At 43.8% G+C, this 20,467-nt stretch overlaps 1 protein-coding gene across 28 annotated transcripts in view; it reads right to left on the reverse strand.

Annotated features, from left to right (window-relative positions):
* Positions 1–1,880: 1,880 nt before the first annotated feature.
* RAPGEF5 (Rap guanine nucleotide exchange factor 5) overlaps positions 1,881–20,467 on the reverse strand; it is a 434,425-nt gene continuing 415,838 nt past the window's right edge. For 24 of the 28 annotated variants that reach the window (XR_014816836.1, XR_014816835.1, XR_014816834.1 and 21 more), the window contains 3 exons: positions 15,957–16,021; positions 9,283–9,337; positions 1,881–5,969 (listed from right to left, as the gene is read on the reverse strand). Coding sequence is in view for 19 of the 28 variants with exons in the window: in XM_084978468.1 (XP_084834594.1) it covers positions 5,851–5,969; positions 9,283–9,337; positions 15,957–16,021 (239 nt within the window). In the remaining 9 variants the exon portion in view is untranslated. Of the gene's footprint in view, positions 5,970–9,282; positions 9,338–15,956; positions 16,022–17,574; positions 19,555–20,467 lie in introns of those variants that run through there. The other 4 variants (XR_014816831.1, XR_014816830.1, XR_014816829.1 and 1 more) reach the window with 3 other exon arrangements.

Raw genomic sequence — 20,467 nt, forward strand, 5'->3', positions numbered from 1 at the left:
GCTCCCGATCCAGGCCTGTGCCCAGAGATGTAGCGATGCTGGGGCCAGGACAGTGTGGTCAAGGTCAGTGGGCCTCTCTGCTCCCTAGTGTCTGTCTTACAGGCAACGCCCCCCATGCTCTCTCTTCCCATTTTCCCTTGTTTCACAGAAGTGCCCCTTCCCGATGATTAAGAACCCAAGGAAATCACCTGCTCTTTTGTACCTTTTCCCATATAAATGCGAGGCATGGATGTGGGCAGCAGCTGCTTTCGTCCCATTAGGTATTGTGCAAAGTCAATACTATCACCCATATAAAGAGTGAGAGGAAGAGATGTTTATTAAGATAAATGTGTCCCAGGAATTCCCGTCACGGCTCAGCAGTAATGAACCCGACTAGTATCCATGAAGACATGGGTTTGATCCCTGGCCTCACTCTGTGGATTAAGGATCCGGCGTTGCTGTGGCTGTGATAAAGGCTGGCAGCTGCAGCTCCGATTTGACCTTTAGCCTGGGAACTTCCATATGCCCTGGATGGGGTCCTAAAAAACAAAAAAACAAAAAAAAAAAAGAAAGAAAGAGGGAGTTCCCGTTGTGGCTCAGTGTCAGTGGAAACAAATCTGACCCACTGAAGATTCGGGTTTAATCCCTGGTCTCACTCAATGGGTTAAGGATCCTGCAGTGCTGTGGCTGTGGTGTAAGCCAGTAGGTGCAGCTCCCATTCAACCCCTAGCCTAGAAACTTCCATATGCCATGGGTGCAGCCCTAAAAAGCAAAAAAAAAAAAAAAAAAAAAAAAAGAGAGAGAGAGAGAGAGAGAGAGAAAGATGTGTCCCAGAGGTTGTATCACTCAGCTTAGGTGAAATTCCTGCTCAGGTTACAACCCACCCACTCCCCACCCTCTGCCATCTAATCTCAGTGGCTTCTAAAGATGATGTTTTATTTTTATTTCTCACTCAGGTTACACATCCTTCACAAGCCGGAGACCCTGGTGGATGGACACAGCTTTACCTGGAGCACTGTGGGTCTCACAGGAGAGGAGGCACGGTGGCCACAGGTTCCTTCAAGGCCTCAGTTTCCAAACCACAAAGGTCACTTCTCCCCCTTTTTCACTGGACAGAGAGAGTGTGGACAACACAGTGAGCTACCAAATGCTCTTGCAGGGAGGCAGCGCCACACACCAAATGCCAAGCTTGACATCCACGGGCAGGATGAAGAAAGCTTCCGGAGGGAGGGGCGAAGATTTTGGACAGTAGGCCCCTGATGCCCACAAGCCTCTTCTTTCCATTCTTGCCCATCGTCACCGACCCTCTGCTTCCTCCTCCTACTGCAGCTCGTGTGCAGCCACCCGTCTAGGCCCAGGGCATCACCCCTGGGGCCTGGAGCTTCCCTGTGTCCAGGCTGGTCAGGAAGGGAGGGCACCTGGCCCTACGTGAGTGGGGTGAGGGGACTCTCCAGATCCCAGAAGATGAGAATACTGGTGCCACTGCCAACATCAGGTAACGTGCTGGCCGCCTACTTAGGGGCTGCCTGAGAATCTCATCACGCTACAGCACATTCAGAGGGCAAATGTTTTCTGAGTTCCAAACTTTTGAGCAGAATATTGCCAGGACACAGGCTATGGGGCCCCCAAACAGCACAGGCAAAGCATGAAGCTCTGAGGCACTGGAGTTCCCATTGTTGCTCAGCCAGTTTTGAACCTGACTGGTATCCATGAGGATGTGGGTTTGACCTCTGGTCTCACTCAGTGGTGTAGGTCACGGACACGGCTCCGATCCAGCGTTGCTGTGGCTGTGGTGTAGGCCATTGGCTAGAACTCCGATTTGACCCCTAGCCTGGGAACTTCCATATGCCTCGGGTGCGGCCCTAGAAAGCAAAAAAAACGAGGCTATGAAGCACAAAGCGTATCTTTAACATAATCTTATATTTGGAAAAGCAGTTTTTTAAAAAAAAAAAAACACTTGAAAATACAAGATAAAGTAGCAGTGACTTATATAAGTTTTCACCTTATATTGCTTGGCCATTTTTACATATAAATTATTGCTTACTAGCTTTGATAAATACCCAGCACGGTCATATATACAGAAGCGGAAAGCATGAAAAACTGAGAAAGAAAATACTGTGAATGGCGATTCTGGTAATTCCACAAATGTTTCATATTTACCAGCTCTTCTAATGGTGGAAAACTACGAAGTGTAGTCCCTGAGAAGTTAGGTAGACACCCTGATGGCGGGTTTTCTATCTTCTAACTGTTAACGCAAGCGGACAGTGTCACAGCAGTCCTAGTTAATGGTATCTTAAAAGGCGAGAGTCCTTGCCTCCGGTCACTGATTTCATCCCAGTATTTAAGAACAGTGTAGTACGAATACAATAAATAGGCTATGCAAATAAATATTACTCTGCTAAAAAATGTTTAGTATATACAGCTTGGCTTTATACAGTAGTACATTTTCATCTAACTTTTTGGCAATTTTTAAAAACTTTTATCCCCCTACTAGTTTTAAGCATAACGGCTCACACATTCGTAAGCAGGCTGAAATTTTAAGGACACGTCTTTGAAGCATTTAAAAGAAATGAGACCGCTGCAGTGGACCTGACCTTCCCCATTAGACTGTTTCTGCCTAGTTCCCGAGAGGTGTGGGTTAGTTGCGCCTTTTAGGGACACTTGGGATTTGTGGTGTGATGGTTACAACAACATGGTGCGGCTGGGGTCCTGGGATGGCTCCAGGGATCAAAGGCCACCAGCACCTTCTCTATCACGTGGCCACTTCTCCTGCCTTGAAGGTGCCTGTCCATCATCACATCTTCCTACAAACTGGGAGGGGCGGGTCTTTGTCTTCATGCTTCTGAATTGAATGTATACTCCATCCAATTTGCTCGTGGACAGAGGTCTAGGAAAATGAGTTTATTCTAAACAGATACTAGAATAAAGTGAACGCAGGCCATAATATTTAGCATGGCAACCACGTGGCAACTGTACAGATTATAACAAAGAGTCAATTTAAAACACTGTAGTCTTTGGAGCATCTGAAAATGTGAATGGAAAAAAAAAATTTAATTTTTGGAAAGGTTCTACTTTTGCCTATATGAACCTGTCCTGTGCTAGCCTCTAAGCAGGGCTGGTGTGGAGGAACAGTGACAAATCCAGAGACCCACAGGGCCATATGAGAGCTGAGCTTCAGCAAAAAGAACCCACTCAGAAGTGCCCAGGCACCCTCGCTGGCGAAGGTGGCAGATGAGAGGGGACTGTTCAGAGTGAAGGGCGATTTTGTGTGATCGTGAAACTCTAACAGAGCTGGAAAGGAGCTCAGATGTCTTCCAGGCCACCCTTCCGGCCTGGACACAACCTATTCTAAACAGGCGTTGGCAGGGATTTGGAGACGGACTGTGGCCCATCCCTGTTGACAGTGACCCTGCTTTTCCCGTGCAGCCTGTTCACTTACACAGACTCATTAGAAAGAGCTTCCTCATGTTGAGCTAAATATGCTTCCCGCAATTCTGCCTTGAATTCTGCAATTTCAGATTTCGGTCCTCTCAGTGCTTCTGAAATTTCTGAGAGCGGCTGCCTGGGAAACTCCTGGAGATAGTGGTTAGATTTCAGGAAGATTCAAAGATTATGATTTTCAGGACACAGGGGATGGAAAAGCCCTTCTAAAGTCAACAAAATCCTTTTCTTTTTGCTGCCCAGAGAGCCATGTGACCACAGCTGGAGGAAGCATGGACAAGCACCGTCTTCTCCCCAGACTGTTTCCACCTGTACCACATGTGGTACCCTGACCAACCCCTCGAAATGCACTCAGGCTGGATGTGTGGGATGGACGTGGGGGCTCATCTGGCCATGTACATATCTCAGTTGCGGTCCAAGCAGCAGGTGCTATGCTGAAGTAGTTCACTGGAGCAAGTGAAATTGTTTTAGTTGGAGCAATGCTGATCTAATGTAACAATTTAAACCGTACGACACAGAGACATCAAAAATGGCCTTATATGAGGAGGATGGCCAAATGCTACTCTGTAGCACAGAGAAAAGACCAGAACACCCTCTTGGTGCTGTAAGCCCATGCCATCCTCATTAATTGCCAAGGGGGAGCTTTTCCAGTGTTTCAGCCGAGAGAGAAGCCTCTTCTTCCGGATTCTGATGGCTCTGATCTCCAAAAGGTCCCAGTCCATTCCCAGCAGCCCGGGGCATTTCTCTGAGTGGACCAGCTTGGGATGGTGGCTCGCTATAAAGCCCTGTTAATCTTCAGGGCTGGAGACAGAATGAGTCGCTTTCAAAGTCCTACCCCAAATGTGCTCCTGGGGGTTCCTTCCAGTGATCTTGCAAGCTGGAGCCCAGGAAACAGCACTGCTAGAAAGGTGACAGAAAGCCTCAGGTGCATCTCAGTAATGAGGTGCTGATGAGACAAAGGGAAGCAGTTCTGTCCGGGCACCAAGCAGAGTACCGGGCACGGGTGGCAAGAAGGGCACCAGGGTCACACGTGTGAAAAATCAATGGATCTAATATGTGAAGCAGGGTCCTTGTATTTTAGCACAGTGACAAGGATCTGGCTGGCAGGGGTCGATTTCATTATTGTATCCCATAGGCTTTTTTGTTCATTTGAAAGTTGAGGGAGATCCCCTAACCGGTTTCTGAGAACAGCAAGAGGTCTCATTTACTGGAGGAGCCCAACTTGTAAAAATGGGAATACAAAGAGACTTAAAAGCCTCTGAGACTTCGAAGAAAAAAAGGCAAATTATAGAAAGCTTCCCTGTTCTTGGTTGGGAGGTGGACTATAAGATTTTTAAGCGGCAAAGGTAAATGAAACAGTTGGATGTGTGGGGGCACTTTTCATTTGCTGAACGACAGGCAATCACCACTATCTTAATCCCTTGTTCTTCTCCGGGGAGTACGAAGTGCCTCACACATCAAATCCCACTTAACCTCCCTGTACTGGCGGTTCTCATTCCAGAGTAGGGGCTCGAGGCTGCCAGAGGCATGCAAAACACAGGGCATCGCCAGGCCCAAGAAGGCAGACCTCTGTCACTCTGTCATCTCCGCAAACAGAGTGTCCACAATGTGTCAGGCACTGTGCTTTTTTTCAAAAATCATATTGTGCCCAAGGAGAAATGAGAGCCTGCTTGCACTTGTAAAAAAAAAATCCCCATAAATTAGGCAAGTCAATTTCTTAAAGAGGATAGTTTTTCCACATTGGCAAAGCAACTTAATCTAACTTGCCTACAGCTATAAATGAGTTGTGCAGACACGAGTTGCACCTGCAAGCAGACATCACTAAGTGATTGTGGATGCAAAGAAATGCATGCCCTGACATTTCTCTCTGTGGAGCAGAGCACGGAGGCCAGGGGCCCATCCCTCACTAACTCCCTAGACACGAGCGGCTTTGGGTGATGGCAGAGTGCGTAAAGACAGAGCGCAGTCAGTCTCCCTGGAAACCTAGAGATGTCATCACTTCTTTGGGTGTTCAAACAAGCTCCTTCTTTGCAGCCTAGAACGAGTCGTCTCCCGCCAGGCTCTGCGGCTCACTGAGATGTGTGGTCCCTGTATCACCCAAGATGGTCTCTCGGCCTGAGGCTGGCATAGCACATCTCAAAGTGAAAACTGGATTGGCTCAACAAGGTGATCCTAAGAAACTGGACTTCCCTGTTTCGAGAAAGCTTCTGCCTCTCCTTCTGCCTTCTCCTTCCAAGAGCAGCCTCTCCCTGTCTCTGGCGGCTGGTGTCACTCCCTGAGCCCGTTCTGGCTGGCTTTCCCGTGCAGTCCCGAGACACTGATAAAACTCAGCAACTTCTTCTCTCGCAGGAAAGCCATGTGCTTGGCACTGCCAGCACCATGACTCCCGGGGCTGCAGTTCCAGGGGTGGCGGGGGTGAGGCGGCGGGGATCACACCCGAGGCTCGATCCGGTGCGAGAGCTCGAACAGGGCCTGCTGGCTGTCAATGACGTACAGGTGATGGACATAGGATTTTAACTCTTGGTGCTCTTTGGGAGACATGTCACCTCCTATTTGGGGGCGGGGGGTGGAAGAAAATGACAGTCAAGCTCACAAGAGCAATAATGCTATTTTTAAAAACCAAAAAAATACCACCTGAGGCTGAGAGTAAATCCAAAAGGTAGACTCTCAGCAGTCAGGATCCCAGAGGAGGTATCTTTATCCCAGTCACAGAGCTGCCTTTTAGCTCAGACTAGATTCCTCAGGTCAGGTCATTAGACCAGGTAGATAGTTGTTTTACCCATGATGATAGAGCACCTTCTCCTAATGTGACAGAGGATTTAGTGATGATGTCATTATCCCCTTCACAGAATGAGAAACAGCACAGACATAGCAAGCAGGTGGCAGAGCAGGACAGGGACCCAGGCCGTGAGGCCCCCGAGCCCAGGGTCTCAGCTCCCACGCTCCGCAGCCTGTCACAGCGATGGCCCCTTTCAGTGGCTTTCACAGGCTGGAAACGTCAGAAATCACTGCTAATCTGGGGCCTGCACAGACACAGTATTTTTGTTTGTTTTGCTTTTTTCAAGATTTGGTATAATCTTTTGGCGTCCTTATTTTGGGGAAAAAGAAATGAAGGGAACCGTGGAATGAACAGCTACCCCAGAAGTGAGCAGAAATACAGTTAACAGGCAAAGCAGGTTCACCAAGCATGTGGATGGGCTAACGTCTACCCAGCGCAGGACAAGGCAACGAGGTTCCTACACCCAAACTCAGGGCTGTTAAAGGTTTCACAAGAGACTTTGGTGCCCTGTGAACTCCTATGCGCCAGGCTGGTGCCCGCTCTGATAAGGAAGCAGAGATAGATAAAGTAGCCTGGACCATGGGCAAGCCCATGTTCCAGAGTCAAAACCAAACAAAAACCTCCAGAAGGCGTGAGCAGACAGGCTAAGCCGCTCCAATGAGACAAGGTAACCTTGCGTCTTGTGACTTCCTGCGATTTCAGATGGAGAAGTAGGTGTGAAGCTGAAGCTCAGCTTCAGCAGAAGGAAGGGGCCCCCAGGAGGCTGAGCATTTTAATGCAGACATTTTTTTCCCCTTGGTGAAAATCCATTTCTTACGAGGAAATAATATAAGGCGTGTACGTCATAGGTGGCTTGTTAAGTCTTAGATTTAGTGGAAACAAGGCTCCCTGGTTTCAACAGGTAAAAGCACCAGGAGTTAAAGTTTTTACCATCCTCCTTGTTTGGTTTGGAAAAAAAAACATGCTACCAAGATAATTTTGTTAACTTTCCAGCCTTTAAAAGATGGCAGGATGGAGTTCCCTTCATGGCTCAGTGGTTAACAACCCCGACTAGGATCCATGAAGATGTGGGTTCAATCTCTGTCCTCGCTCAGTGGGTTAAGGATCCGGTGTTGCCATGAACTGTGGTGCAGGTTGCAAATATGACTCGGATCCCAAGTTGCTGTGGCTGTGATATAGGCAGGCGGCTACAGCTCTGATTCGACCCCTAGCCTGGGAACCTCCATATGCCTAGGGACTGGCCCTAATAAGCAGCAGCAACAACAACAACAACGGCAGGATGAATGCTTTCAGCCATGACAAGTGACACTTGCATTTATAAGTGGCTTGATTAACATTATTTTATCCCACATGCTGACCTTGGTTAACCCTGCCTCTATAAACTGTCGAAATGAATTTAGATAGATCACTCCCAAACTTGATTTTTTTTTTTTTTTTTTTTTTTTTTTTTGCTTTTTAGGGTTGCATCCTCGGCATATGGAGGTTCCCAGGCTAGGGATCAAATTGGAGCTACAGCTGCCAGCCTATGCCACAGCCACAGGAATGCCAGATGCCAGATCCGAGCCCAGATTTTTAAAGACATATAAATACAAAACACAAAATGGCCTAATAGTTAACTTAAATTTTCTTTTGCTTTGTGCTATGCCGACTTACTCTCTGGTGATGGGAGGTTCAAGAGCAGGGTTAAGGCCAGCCGCGCAGTATAAACTTCCTGCCCAACTTGCAGAGTATATGGACCAGAATCCCTTGGTAAGTGAGACTGATGTCTCAGAATTAGCTGAGTACCCATAGGCACTTGGGAAGCAAAAGAGAATACGCACCCACTACTCATCAGCAACACTATCCTTGTATATTTGAATCAATCTCCATAACAATGTCATTGCTATTTCTATTCTAATTGCACTGTCCTTGGGTAGTTAATGGAGAATTTTAGAAGCATACCAATTGGTATTTGACAATGTGACTACTTAGAAAATTAGGTCCCGTATTTATAATTCTTTCAAACAGAAACTTTTAATCCACAGGAAGTTCAGTTGCACGGTCGGAGGACAATATTGTTACCCAAGACCGGCACACACAGAAAGAAAAATTTTGAGAATATGTACCAAATTGTTAGCAGCATTTTCCTAAGAAAGTGGGATTTTGATGGTTACTTTGATGCAGGAAAAAAAACTGGCTTACAATGAGGATGTATCACTTAAAGTAGGTTTTACTTAGTGGTCACTTCAGATGATTTAAAATTACTGAACTCTCTGTTTTGCTTTGTTTTTTAACTGCTCTTTATACCAACAGAGTCTGTATGAGGCAAAGGGAAGGGCACAGGCCAAGCAGCCAGGGTCTTGGTCTGGATGCGCCAGCCTCTCCCAGCCTCTCGGAGAGCTTGGTTTTCTGCTCTGCACCCAGGGGGTCAGTCATCTCCACTTATCAGCACTAGTGTCAGGACCCCATGGCCCATATGAAAGCTCCTTGAACTCAATACAGTTGATTTCCTTCCTTCCTGCAACGTTTTAACATTATTTAAACATGGCGTAAATTATTCCTGAGATTTAAAAAGGAACAAATATTCCTACATACATTCATCTCAGTGGGGAGTCTACAAACGTGCTCAGAAAAATACCTTTTCAGTGAAAGGCAGCACCAGGCAGGAAGTTTTTGTTGGAGAGGAGCAAAGATTCTGGAAGGCTGCTTTAGACACTTTTACAAACTATATTCCTATTCCAGGAAGGCTCTAAGCAAGGAGGTTATGGGCAGAGTCACCTGGATAAACCCATGGGTCATTCTGAGCCAGTGGCAAGCTAACAAGACCATCTGGGTGGGGGCAGTGGGCGTTTCTGATCACTGAAGTCACTCTGTAAGTGTAAACTTCCTGCCAGGAGAGGGTAAAAAGCTGCCATTTCTTGTCTATTCCGAATCCCAAACATGCCATGATGAAACATAGAGAATACAGGATACACGTATGATGTGCATATTATATTTTATGATCTATTTAATTTTTTTTTTAACCACCAAATCACTTGGATATGGCCACAGTCTGTACCAATGTATGGTAAATTAACAATCCATACCTAACTTTAATTACTCACCAAACTGGTTAGTCCTGCAGTGTCTCAGGGTTCGGACAGTATCTGCAATCATGTGCTGGAAGGCAAAAGAGGAAACACATCAATGGAGGAGTCCTTTGGGGTGGTGCTGAGGTAGCAGTGGTGTAAGGCCGGCTGGACAGTTTAACAGTCTGGGGTGTAAACAGAAGAGTTATATTTGGTGCTGGACCAAACTTGAATGGATTACACTCAGTTTGGATTATAAAAGAATTTCAGACTTTGTCTGCAGAAATAGTGGTTCTCACTTCCAGCTGTATAGATTGTAACCGAGGGATGGAAAAACACATTGTAGAGAAATGCAGCACAGAACAATTTACAGAATGCGAGAAAATATTTGCAAAAATGATATGATGGATAAGGGGTTAGTATGCAAAATACATAAAGAGCTCATACAACTCAACCTCAAGAAAAACAAATAACCTGATTAAAAAATGAGCAGGGAGTCCCTGCTATGGTGCAGTGGGTTAAGGATCTGGCATTATCTCTATGGTGGTGCAGGGTTCAATCCCTGGCCCAGGAAATTCCACATGCTGTGGGTGAAGCCAAAAAAAAAAAAAAAGGTGGAGGCAGAAGACCTGAACAGACATTTTTTTCCAAAGATGATATGAAGATAGCCAATAGATATACAAAAAGATGTTCAACATCATTAATCATCAGTGAAATGCAAATCAAAACAACAATGAGATATCACCTCACATCTCTCAGAATGGCTATCATCAAGAAAAATACAAATAACAAATGCTGGTAAGGATGTGGAAAAAAGGGAGGTGCCTTTGTACATTCATGGGAATGTAAATTGGTACAACCACTGTGGAAAACAGTACAAAGACTCTCAAAAAACTAAAAACAGAACTACCACATGACCTAGCAATTCCGTTCCTGGGTACATAGATGAAAAAAATGAAAACACCAATTTGAAAAAGTATATGCACTCCAATGTTCACGGCAGCATTATTTACAATTGCCAAGATATGGAAGGAACAACCTAAGGGTCTGTTAAAAGATAAAGAAGATGTGGTATATCCACAATGGAATACTACTCAGCCATAAAAAAGAATGATATCTTGCCATTTGCAAAAACTTGGATGGACCTGGGAGGGCACTGTGCTAGGTAAAATAAGGTAGACAGAGAAACACAAATACTGCATGATATCACTTATATGTGGACTCTAAAAAATAAAACAAATTACTGAATATAACAAAATGGAAACAGACTCACAGATATAGAGAGCATACTAGTGGTTACCAGTGGGGGAGAGGAAAGGGAGGGGAGGTAAGATAGGGGTAGGGAATTAAGAGGTACAAACTGTTATGTATAAAATAAATAAGCTATAAGAATACAGTACAACTCAGGGAACGTAGCCAATATTTTATAATAACTATAAATGGGGTAAAAACTTTAAAAATTGTGACTTGCATTGTTGTACACCTATAACTTATATAAGATTATACATCAACTATACCTCGATTGAAAGAAAAAATACTCAAAACGTATATAGCAACGAGATCCTGCTGTATAGCACTGGGAACTATATCTGGTCACTTATGATGGGGCATGATAATGTGAGAAAAAAATGTATGTGTGTGTGTGTGTGTGTGACTGGGTCATCTTGCTGTACAGTAGAAAACTGACAGAACACTGTAAATCAGCTATAATGGAAAAAAACAAAAATCATTAAAAAAACATACAAAAACATATATGCTAAAAAAAAATAAAAAATAAAAAAAATAAAGAAAAGCAGCGTAGCCACTCCCGACCTACCCATCCACATTCGCTCATGCTTTCCCTTCAGGAGCTGCTTCACCTTCTCCCGGGGCAGCCTAAGATCTCCATTCCGGACTTCGGAGCTTCCATTCTCACCTCCCCCACTGTTCTGTGTACCATGGATCCTGGGTTTGTGTTGTCCTTACTAGGGAACTTTCCTCCTCCTCCAGACCAGGTACCGCAAGGGGGCTGTGCGTGCCGGCCCCTACCATATGGCTCCCACGGAGCCTCACACATATGTGCTGAATGGAGGCAGGAATTTTTGTGGAAGCAAAACCCAAGGAACTCAAGCGATGACAAGAAACACAGTCTTTATGAAAAACGAACATTCCCTAAAACATCAGTATCGTCACAGAGACCATAGCCTGTTGACGACTTACATTCTCTTTTATAGTCTTCAGTTTTCTATCTTAATTTCTTTCTCTAAAGTTCTTACTGATCTCCAGGGAAGGGCTTCTTAAACCTGCAGCTCCTTTTGACAAGACCCCCCCGGCCTCTGACTTGCGTACCTGCAGCTGTCTTCTAAACTCTCTCTACCACAGTCAGTTTTCCATGGCAGAGGAAAGACAGCATTTAGGACAAGACCAATCTCCACTACACTTCCTCCTGTGCAGCTGTCAGAATAACCTCCAAACCCTTGTCAACGTGTTCCAGTCCTGTGAAAGGCTACAGTGATGACACACTTTGATTCATACAAAATTCAAGCATCACCCTGTAATTCACGAATTGAAATTATTCATGATCTGGCCCTCTAAACCCTTCTAAGTGGGCCATCATCTTTAAAAAAAAAAATTGAAATATAGCTGATTTACAATATTATAATAGTTTCGAGTGTATAGAATAGTGATTCGAAATGTTTATAGGTGGAGTCCCCGTCATGGCTCAGCAGGAATGAACCTGAGTATCCATGAGGATGCGGGTTCAATCCCTGGCCTCACTCAGTGAGTTAAGGATCCGCTGTGGCATAGGCTGGCAGCTACAGCTCTGATTAGACCCCTAGCCTGGGAACCTCCATATGCTGTGGGTGTGGCCCCCCAAAAAAGACCAAAGACAAAAAAAAATGTTTATAAATTACACTCCATTTAAAGTTATCATAAACCATACTGCCTGTGTTGTATAATATATCCTCCTATATTATTTATTGTGTACATAGTAGTTTCTCCCTTGGCCCATCATCCTTCATGTCCCACCCCCACATAGAAAATGGAGCATCGTTAATATACAGCAAATCCTCAGTGAATTATTGTTAAAACTATAATGTTAATACTAAATATATATATATTTTTTACTTAATATTCAGCAGACCTCAGAAACATTATTTGAATATGACCTACTTATTAAATTGTTCTCCCAGGCTGGATTTCTATTGTATGTCTACTCAATAGAGAAAAATTAAATAGGACAGTGATTATAGCAACAGCTCGAATTGCATTTATACAGGAAATGAGACCTGACTCATGTCTGTGAATGTATTGTTAAATTTCCTTCCCAAAATTTTGCCACTATTCCCAGGATAGTCCTCTTGTTGTTTTAAGGTATGGCGTCACCCTGATTCCTATCGTGTGCCACAGGCGCGGCTGATGCAAATGCAAGGCGCACTGAAACCCAAGCCCTGATCTCATCTTTAGGTTTTCTGAAGTGGGAGGGAGGACGCTAGGAGACCCAGTGAGCACTTCTGGGTCTCTGTGTCCTCTGACTTAATGTGTTGGCCTGGATCAGCCAGATATAGGTAATACACTGAATTATCTGTTTGCTGCTAATATCCATCACGAGGAACTGGCTTCTCACAAGTTAATTCAGTTAGGAGCTATCGGTTCATTATTGTGAAAGATGATCCTATTTTAGCTTAAATGAAACCCTGTCTTTTGCTAAGAAACATGCCTTGAAACTAACTGACTCTCCTAGGAAATTCAGTTTCATTCCCTGGCATCCAAGTATAACACGGAGCTATGCAGAGTGTAAAACAGAGGTTTATCCTTCCAGTAAAAAAAAAAAAAAAAAAAAATCTGACTCCACCCTGGCTTCTCTGTGCAAGGAGGGGGTCCGCAAGAAGCCTGCTGTATTTATTTATTTACTTACTTATTTTTAGGGCTGCACTCAGGGCATATGGAAATTCCAGGGCCAGAGATTGAATATGAGCTGCAGCTGTGACCTACGCTATACCAGCAGCCATGCTGGATCCTTTAACCCACTGCACAGGGCCGGGGATCAAACCCGTACCTCCACAATGACACGAGTCGCTGCAGTTGGATTCTTAACCCACTGCACCACAGCGGGAACTCCAAAGTCTGCTCTCTTTAGAAATGATGTGCCACTGAGCACCTGACAGTGCTCCTGTGTGCCAGGGGCCTGCTGTGTGCATGTGTAATTGCACTTACCCTCTAGCTGTCTTTTTAATAAGAGGCCTCATTAGAAATTTAAAGCAAAAGTTTACCTATTTATGCCATGTGATTTCCTTAGACTTTATTAAAGGATTATGGGCACATACACTTTCTGACTTAAGAGAAGAACATCAGTTAGACTTTGTTTGAGTCCCTACAGTTATTCTGAAGTCTTGACACATATGAAATCAAGACCCTTGACTACACTGGCAGGCATTAAAAGGCTCCCACTGGACCACTGGAGAAAGCAGGGGAGGACCAGAGACACTGGTCAGGATGAAAGCGAGAAGGGTGCAGGAGACCTTCCATTGCTTTTTCATATCCACAGCATACAGAAGTTCCCAGGCCAGGGACTGAACCCAAGCCACAGCAGTGACCATGCTAGATCCTTAACCACTAGGCCGCCAGGGAACTCTCCCATTTCATGTCTTTATCAAATTGTCCTCTTGCTTGGGTAGCTCCATCTGAGGGGAAATGACACAAGGAACTTAACCAAATCACTGGGCCCCTTTGTGAAGAAAGTCAACCCCTAGCCTGCCCATCAAAATAGACAAAAGTTGTCATATAAAGAGCAGACCTGCTCTCCTGTGGTCCTGGCTTTGTCAGAGGGAAGGGTACTAGACCTTTAGAGGGAATTCCACTTGGTGTGACACATCATCCCACATCTTTGCACATGCTCTTGAAAGAGTATGTGGCATTCATAAGCAGATGTGTTGGCCAGGATTTGAAACAATATTTTTTTTCAGGTTTTTTCTATATAATGATTTTTATTTTTCTCCATTATAGCTGGTTTACAGCGTTCTCTCATTTTCCCACTGTATAGCGTGGTGACCCAGTTACACATACATGTATACATTCTTTTTTCTCACATTATCATGCCCCATCATAAGTGACCAGACATAGTTCCCAGTGCTACCCAGCAGGATCTCATTGCTAATCCATTCCAAAGGCAATAGTCTGCATCTATTAACCCCAAGCTCCCCATCCATCCCACTCCCTCCACCTCCCCCTTGGCAATGACAATAAATATTGACCAGAAATAAATACGGACCAGACACTTTCTATTCCCACAATCATTTCATTAATACCAAGCACTGGAGATTAGCCTGCCTACAGACTAGAATGTTAGTGCCCACAGTCTCTACCCTGAGACCTTCAGAATGTTATACAGAAGGAATCTAAAGACTAAGTTCAAGAAAACCCAATACTTAAATATCCACTTCAGGCTGTCTTGGTTCAACTGTAGTATCTATAATAACCGAGTTCGATTCCAAAGCACTTAGCATGCAGAGAGACTTGGAAACGTTATGGCCATATGTCCACTTCAAAACTAATTAGTCGCAAAGTGATCTTCCTCAAATAAATAAAATGGAGCTATGGCAAGATAGCAGTCTTTCACATTTTAGCTGCTTGGGTTTTCAGGCTGTACAGAGCTGACTGTACTGGCTCCGTGCCACCTCCTTCTATGTGTGGTCACTTAACCTCATCCCTGGAGGAGGATACTTATGACGCAAAGGTCAGAGGCCAAACATTGTCTGGACTCATCAGCTGGTACTGTTCTTGGGTCATGGTCTACGGCCCTCAACCTTCTCTCAAAGGCCTGACCCAGTTTCACCAGGAACTATGGGTCTATTTCTGAAAGAGTTGACACAAATCCATTACCATTACTGAAAAGGTCACTCAAAGGTCAGGGTCTATGGACAGGGGTCAATGGTATCATCTTTGACCAGGCATGGCAGTCTCATCTATGACATGAAAGTTCATCTGTCAGACAAATCCATTCGTGTAGTCAATTGGGTCACTTGGGAGCTCTCCTATTTTATAGTTGCTCAATTTCTCCTCTGCCCTCAGGCAGGAAGAAAGGCTAGAAGGAGCCCACTGCCTGACAAAGTACCTGGGAATATCCTGGAAATAATTCAGGAAGGGACGTTTCAGTAACCTGTGAAAAAGAATTGGCTGGGGACCCCTTTCTCATGAGCAGGGAGGGTGCTTGGCCAGAGCTGGTCTCCCCGCAGTGGCACCATTTGTCTACAGGCTGGTAAAGGAGTGGTTCCTCCCCTCACATGTGGACACTACAAGTTTCAGCATCATATCCAAGCTGGATGTATTTCCCCAGAAGGACAGCTTTCTCCTACAATGTGGAAGCAGCAGGTTCCAAGACACAGAAAGATGTCTTTAAAGTAGTAAGGCCGAACCTCACGAGTGTGAATTCCTACCGACAGGAACCTTGCAGTTTTAATTCCAGTTCAAACACATACTCTCAACCACTGATGCTAATCCAATGAAGTTCCATTTTCTAAAATAAAAACCAGATATTCATATTTGGCTCTAAAAACCTTGCCAGCACACTTCTATTTAATGGGAATACATTTTATTGACAAGGCACAACATGCAGCAAATAAATCACACATTCAGTGAACAAAAGCCCTTAAACCATTTGTTTCTTGGAGCAAGAAAAACATTCGTTTCCCTTACAGTGGGAAAAAGGAGAAATAGTGACATCTACATACCAGTTTTTCAAAATTGACGAGATTATCCAAAAACGTTTTATTTCCTTCATGAATAAATGTTACATCTGAAAATTAAAAACAAAAAGATATATGTACCATTAGGAATGGATTGTGAGTCAAGGTTGAAGAGATACCTTGCTGCAATGTAGCTTATTAATTTTTCTAAAGCCTTATGGATTATTTCATGCATTGACAAGGAAACTTGAAATTGAATCTGTACAGTATTTGATGTGAGAGGGCATAATGCATGTGTGTGGGGAGAAAACACTGTAACATTCATGCAAGTATATATCTTATACTTAAAATGCAGGCTTTGACTTCATCGTCCTTAACATTAGCTAACACTATTCTATAACCTAACTGGTCCATAATGTCTTTAGGTCAAAACACTGAGTAGAAAAGAAATGAATAATGAGAAAGAAAAAGAATTTTAATAGTTACGTGTCTGCTTTTTAACAGTGCCTGGAAAGTATATGGGATCTGCTTTACTTAAAAAAAAAAAAAATTAAGGTTTAGATTTAAATGTTTAAATTTATTTATTTATTTATTTATTTATTTATTTAGTCTTTTTAGAGTGGCACCTGAGGCACATGGAGGTTCCCAGGCAAAGGGTCAAATCGGAACTGTAGTTGCTGGCCTTCGGCACGGCCACAGCAATGCCAGATCTGAGCCACATCTGCAACCTACACCACAGCTCATGGCAATGCTGGATCCTTAACCCACTGAGAAAGGCCAGGGATTGAATCTGCATCCTCATGGATACTAGTCAGATTCATTTCTGCTATGCCGTGATGGGAACTCGTAGGTGTTTAAATTTAGATTTTTGGTTCTCAAAGCCAGGTCCTGATTAGCTATCAAAAGTGAGTGAAAAAAGGGTAAGTTTGCAAATGGCAAGGTTTCCAGGCCCACTCAGCCACTGGAAAGCAAGCATCATTGATGAAATAACATAAGGAGACTAGGATGAAGGTACATTTTTAGAGGAAGCGAAGGTTAGCTTGATTTGAGCTTCTTTGCATTTGAAGTGACAGAAGATATTTAAATAAAAATCTTCTTTTGGTTGCAAAAATCACAGGAGTGCCTCTTGGAGAGATGGTAATTCCTTAACATAATGACAGCAGCTGAAGCTCTGAAAAGGGATGGCTTAAAAAAACTCATAGGGTCAACGACTAAGCATTAGGGAATCCTTACAGACAAGAATCAAAGTAAGACATATACTACAATTTAAAGAATGTGCAAATAATCATGTTATATCACAGACGTGGAGGGCAAACCAAATGAAAATAATTTTCAGAAATCGTGTGAAAAAATAACATGACATAAAAGACGGAAGTGAACAGACAAATTCCTCTAAAGAGTGAGGGAAAGCATTTGCATATAATCAAGCCTTTGATTCTGCTGGTGCCTATGGGGGCATTATCAGATAGGTGCTTGTGAAATCTGCCTACAACACATTCAGCTGCTGAGCTTTGATGACCCACCAGGGGGTGACACCAGTTACATGGTTAACACCATACAGTGACTACAACCCTTTTTTTGTGACAACCCTTTTCTCTGCCACTTTTTACACAGCTTCCAGCCTGGCCAGACTGCATCGTTTTTCTAAGCTTTCCCCCCACACTTTTCTTTTTTTTCATTTTTTAAACTGACGCCTTCCCAGGAAAACAATTCGCAATTACACAGTCATCTGACAAAACTCTAGCTATTTTATTATCTTTTCAGGGTTTGCTTTCAGAATTGAATTGCAAGGTTCTTTCTATGACACAATATTTAGAAACAGAGTAGCCAACACAGAGAGCTTGTATCTTTTTTTGCATAGCAAGTACAGCACTGTGTGCCTAGGATCTTCAAGAAACACCATTTTACAAGCCTGGTATCCCCTCGCTCCCAGAGATTTCAGATTACAAATGCCCTGTCAGAGTCTCATGGTCCATGTCTGTCTCAGTGTTCCAAGGTCTGTCATCCCCTCCTTGTATTCCCAAGGATGATGACAATAATACAGCTTATATTTATGAGCAGCATCAGATATGACACTAACCTATTTAATCCTCACAAAGGACTGTAAGGTAAAGCCCTAGCAGGAGAGAATACGAAGTATGGTCCAGGGAATGATCACAGCTCTAAGTCTCAGAGGCAGGATCCAAGCCCAGGCAGTCTGCTTCCTCTCACCACTGGGCCTCTCTGGTACCTGAAAGGACTCAGACATTTCTTACCACCTGTTACAATCAATGCACTGAATTAACTAGATGTGGGGGTTTCTGCCAATTTTTAAATGTTCCCATTGTCACTCCTCTCTCTTCTTTCTCCTCTGTCTTGGCTGGCCTTGCTTGACCTCAACTCTCAAGGACTTTTCAAGGTCAGCAGATGAAGATGCTCTACGGAGGGTGGGGGCTGTTAGGCTGATGCTGACATGAGGATAAGGCAGGAAAGGTGTGTCTGGCCAGGTGGGGAGGGAAGAGAGGCTGGAAGGGGCTGCTCCCCAGGAGAAGGGGGTCGACGTGGCTGCAGGTGTTGATGTGATGAATGGCACGTGTGTGATGAGGAACCAATAGGTGGTTGAGCTCAAAAACTGGGGTCTCAGAACCCAAGTCATGGGCTGTGAAGCAGTTCTGGGTACCTGCCAGGTTCAGAGTGCTAGAAATGAGCGCCTGCCAGACACGCTCCTCACACTGCATGTAATACAACTGTTGGATGAAAGGTCTCCATGTGAAGAGATGGCAAGTGAAAGAGAAGCAAGAAACATACAAGCACGTCAACATTCCTTTTATCCAAATACCCCCCAAAATCCAAAATAATAATCTGCACTCCAAGATACAGACACAACCTCAGTTTACCTTAAGAGGCTTGTTGATTATTCATTGTGTTGGAAGGACCGCCAGCTTCCCAAACCCTACATGATATACATGATTCAACTGCTTTTGACCTTTCGCTCAGCTGGAGCCTTTGCCCAACACTTATTTAGGGTTTCCCACTCACTACGGTCTGAACTGGAATCCACAGTAGAGGGGATTATAAATGGAAAGAAATTCACTGGGAAATGGAAAAGCTGATGGCTGGAAGCATCTTCAGGTTATGTGCTTACTTGATAATCTGCTCGTGGGAACTGACTGTCTCACAAAATGCAACATGGGGGGCCCGGTCCTTCTCAACACCCAGGAGATCAGTGTGGTCTCCGTCTCTAATCAAGAGCAAGCCCAGGTAGGAGGCACAAGGGGGAGGGCTGGGAAGTTTTGCCTGAAAAAGCTGGTGGTTTTAAAGTAGTTTGCGGCACATTTTAAAATAATTTTGCAGCTCACAAAAGCTAAAAATTCATGTCGTTTGTGTTTTCCAAAATGTCTCATCTCAGACATGTTATACACATATTTAAAAGTTTCATCTTATTTTCCATTGGAAAGTATTTCAGACAAAAATGTAACTTTAGGTGTTCCCGTCGTGGCATAATGGTTAACAAATCTGACTAGGAACATGAGGTTGTGGGTTCAATTCCTGACTTTGCTCAGTGGGTTAAGGATCTGGTGTTGCCGTGAGCTATGGTGTAACTCACAGATGCGGCTTGGATCCTGCGTTGCTGTGGTTGTGGTGTAGGCCGGCAGCTACAGCTCTGATTAGACCCCTAGCCTGGGAACGTCATAGGCCGCAGGAAGCGACCCTAGAAAAGACCAAAACAAACAAACAAACAAACAAAACAAAAAAAAGGTAGCCCTAAGTACAGTAGAGAGTACTAATGCTGTTTATTTTTACAATGAACAAAATTAGGATAAAGGAAAAATAAGTGCTTATTTAAACTCAAGAGAGCTTCTAATGAAAAGATGGAAAAAAGTTTAATTTACTAGTGTGAGTGAGAGAACATATTTTCAGTAGAAAAAAGGGAAATTTGTTTTGCTGCCAACAATGAGGGCTAGATAAGTTCAGTAGAGCAGAAAATTGCATCCAAGCTAAGATAGTGAGGCACCTGAGTGCATTAAATATTTTGAGGGGAAAACCACTAATACATAGCAGAAAGCTCAACTCACATCTAATTAAGGTAAAGGGACATTGTTGACTATCTTCTCATTACCTTACCAACATTTATTGCTTCAAAGTTTTGTCTTCCTAAAACCAATTCCCTTCCCAGATCTGTCTTCATCTCCTATTTTTCCTATCTGTGGCTAAATAATTCTAACTGTTACTTCCTACACTACCACCTCCACTCTCCAGTTGGTATTTTATTTTAAATAAAAATCACAAGTCTCACTAAACTTATCTTAGATATAAATATGAAAAATTAGATGACCTTTTTTTTTTTTTTTTTTTGGTTGTGCCCATGATATGAAGAAATTCCCAGGCCAGGGAGCAAAACTTGGGCCATAGCAGCGACCTGAGCCACTGCAGGGACAACACCAGATCCTGAACCTGCTTCACCACAAGGGAACTTTCTAAATGAACTTTACATTTTTATTTTGGCTTTATAATCTCTCTTTATTTCATCCATTTACATTTAGCAGAATTCTTTGCATCTGAATGAAGCATTCTGT

This window comes from Sus scrofa, chromosome 9 (genome assembly GCF_054392235.1).
Source record: "Sus scrofa isolate SSC_HxYL_T2T_F1_AM1 chromosome 9, Sscrofa_HxYL_maternal_Yorkshire_Landrace_v2.0, whole genome shotgun sequence".
In the NCBI taxonomy this organism is placed as follows: domain Eukaryota; kingdom Metazoa; phylum Chordata; class Mammalia; order Artiodactyla; family Suidae; genus Sus; species Sus scrofa.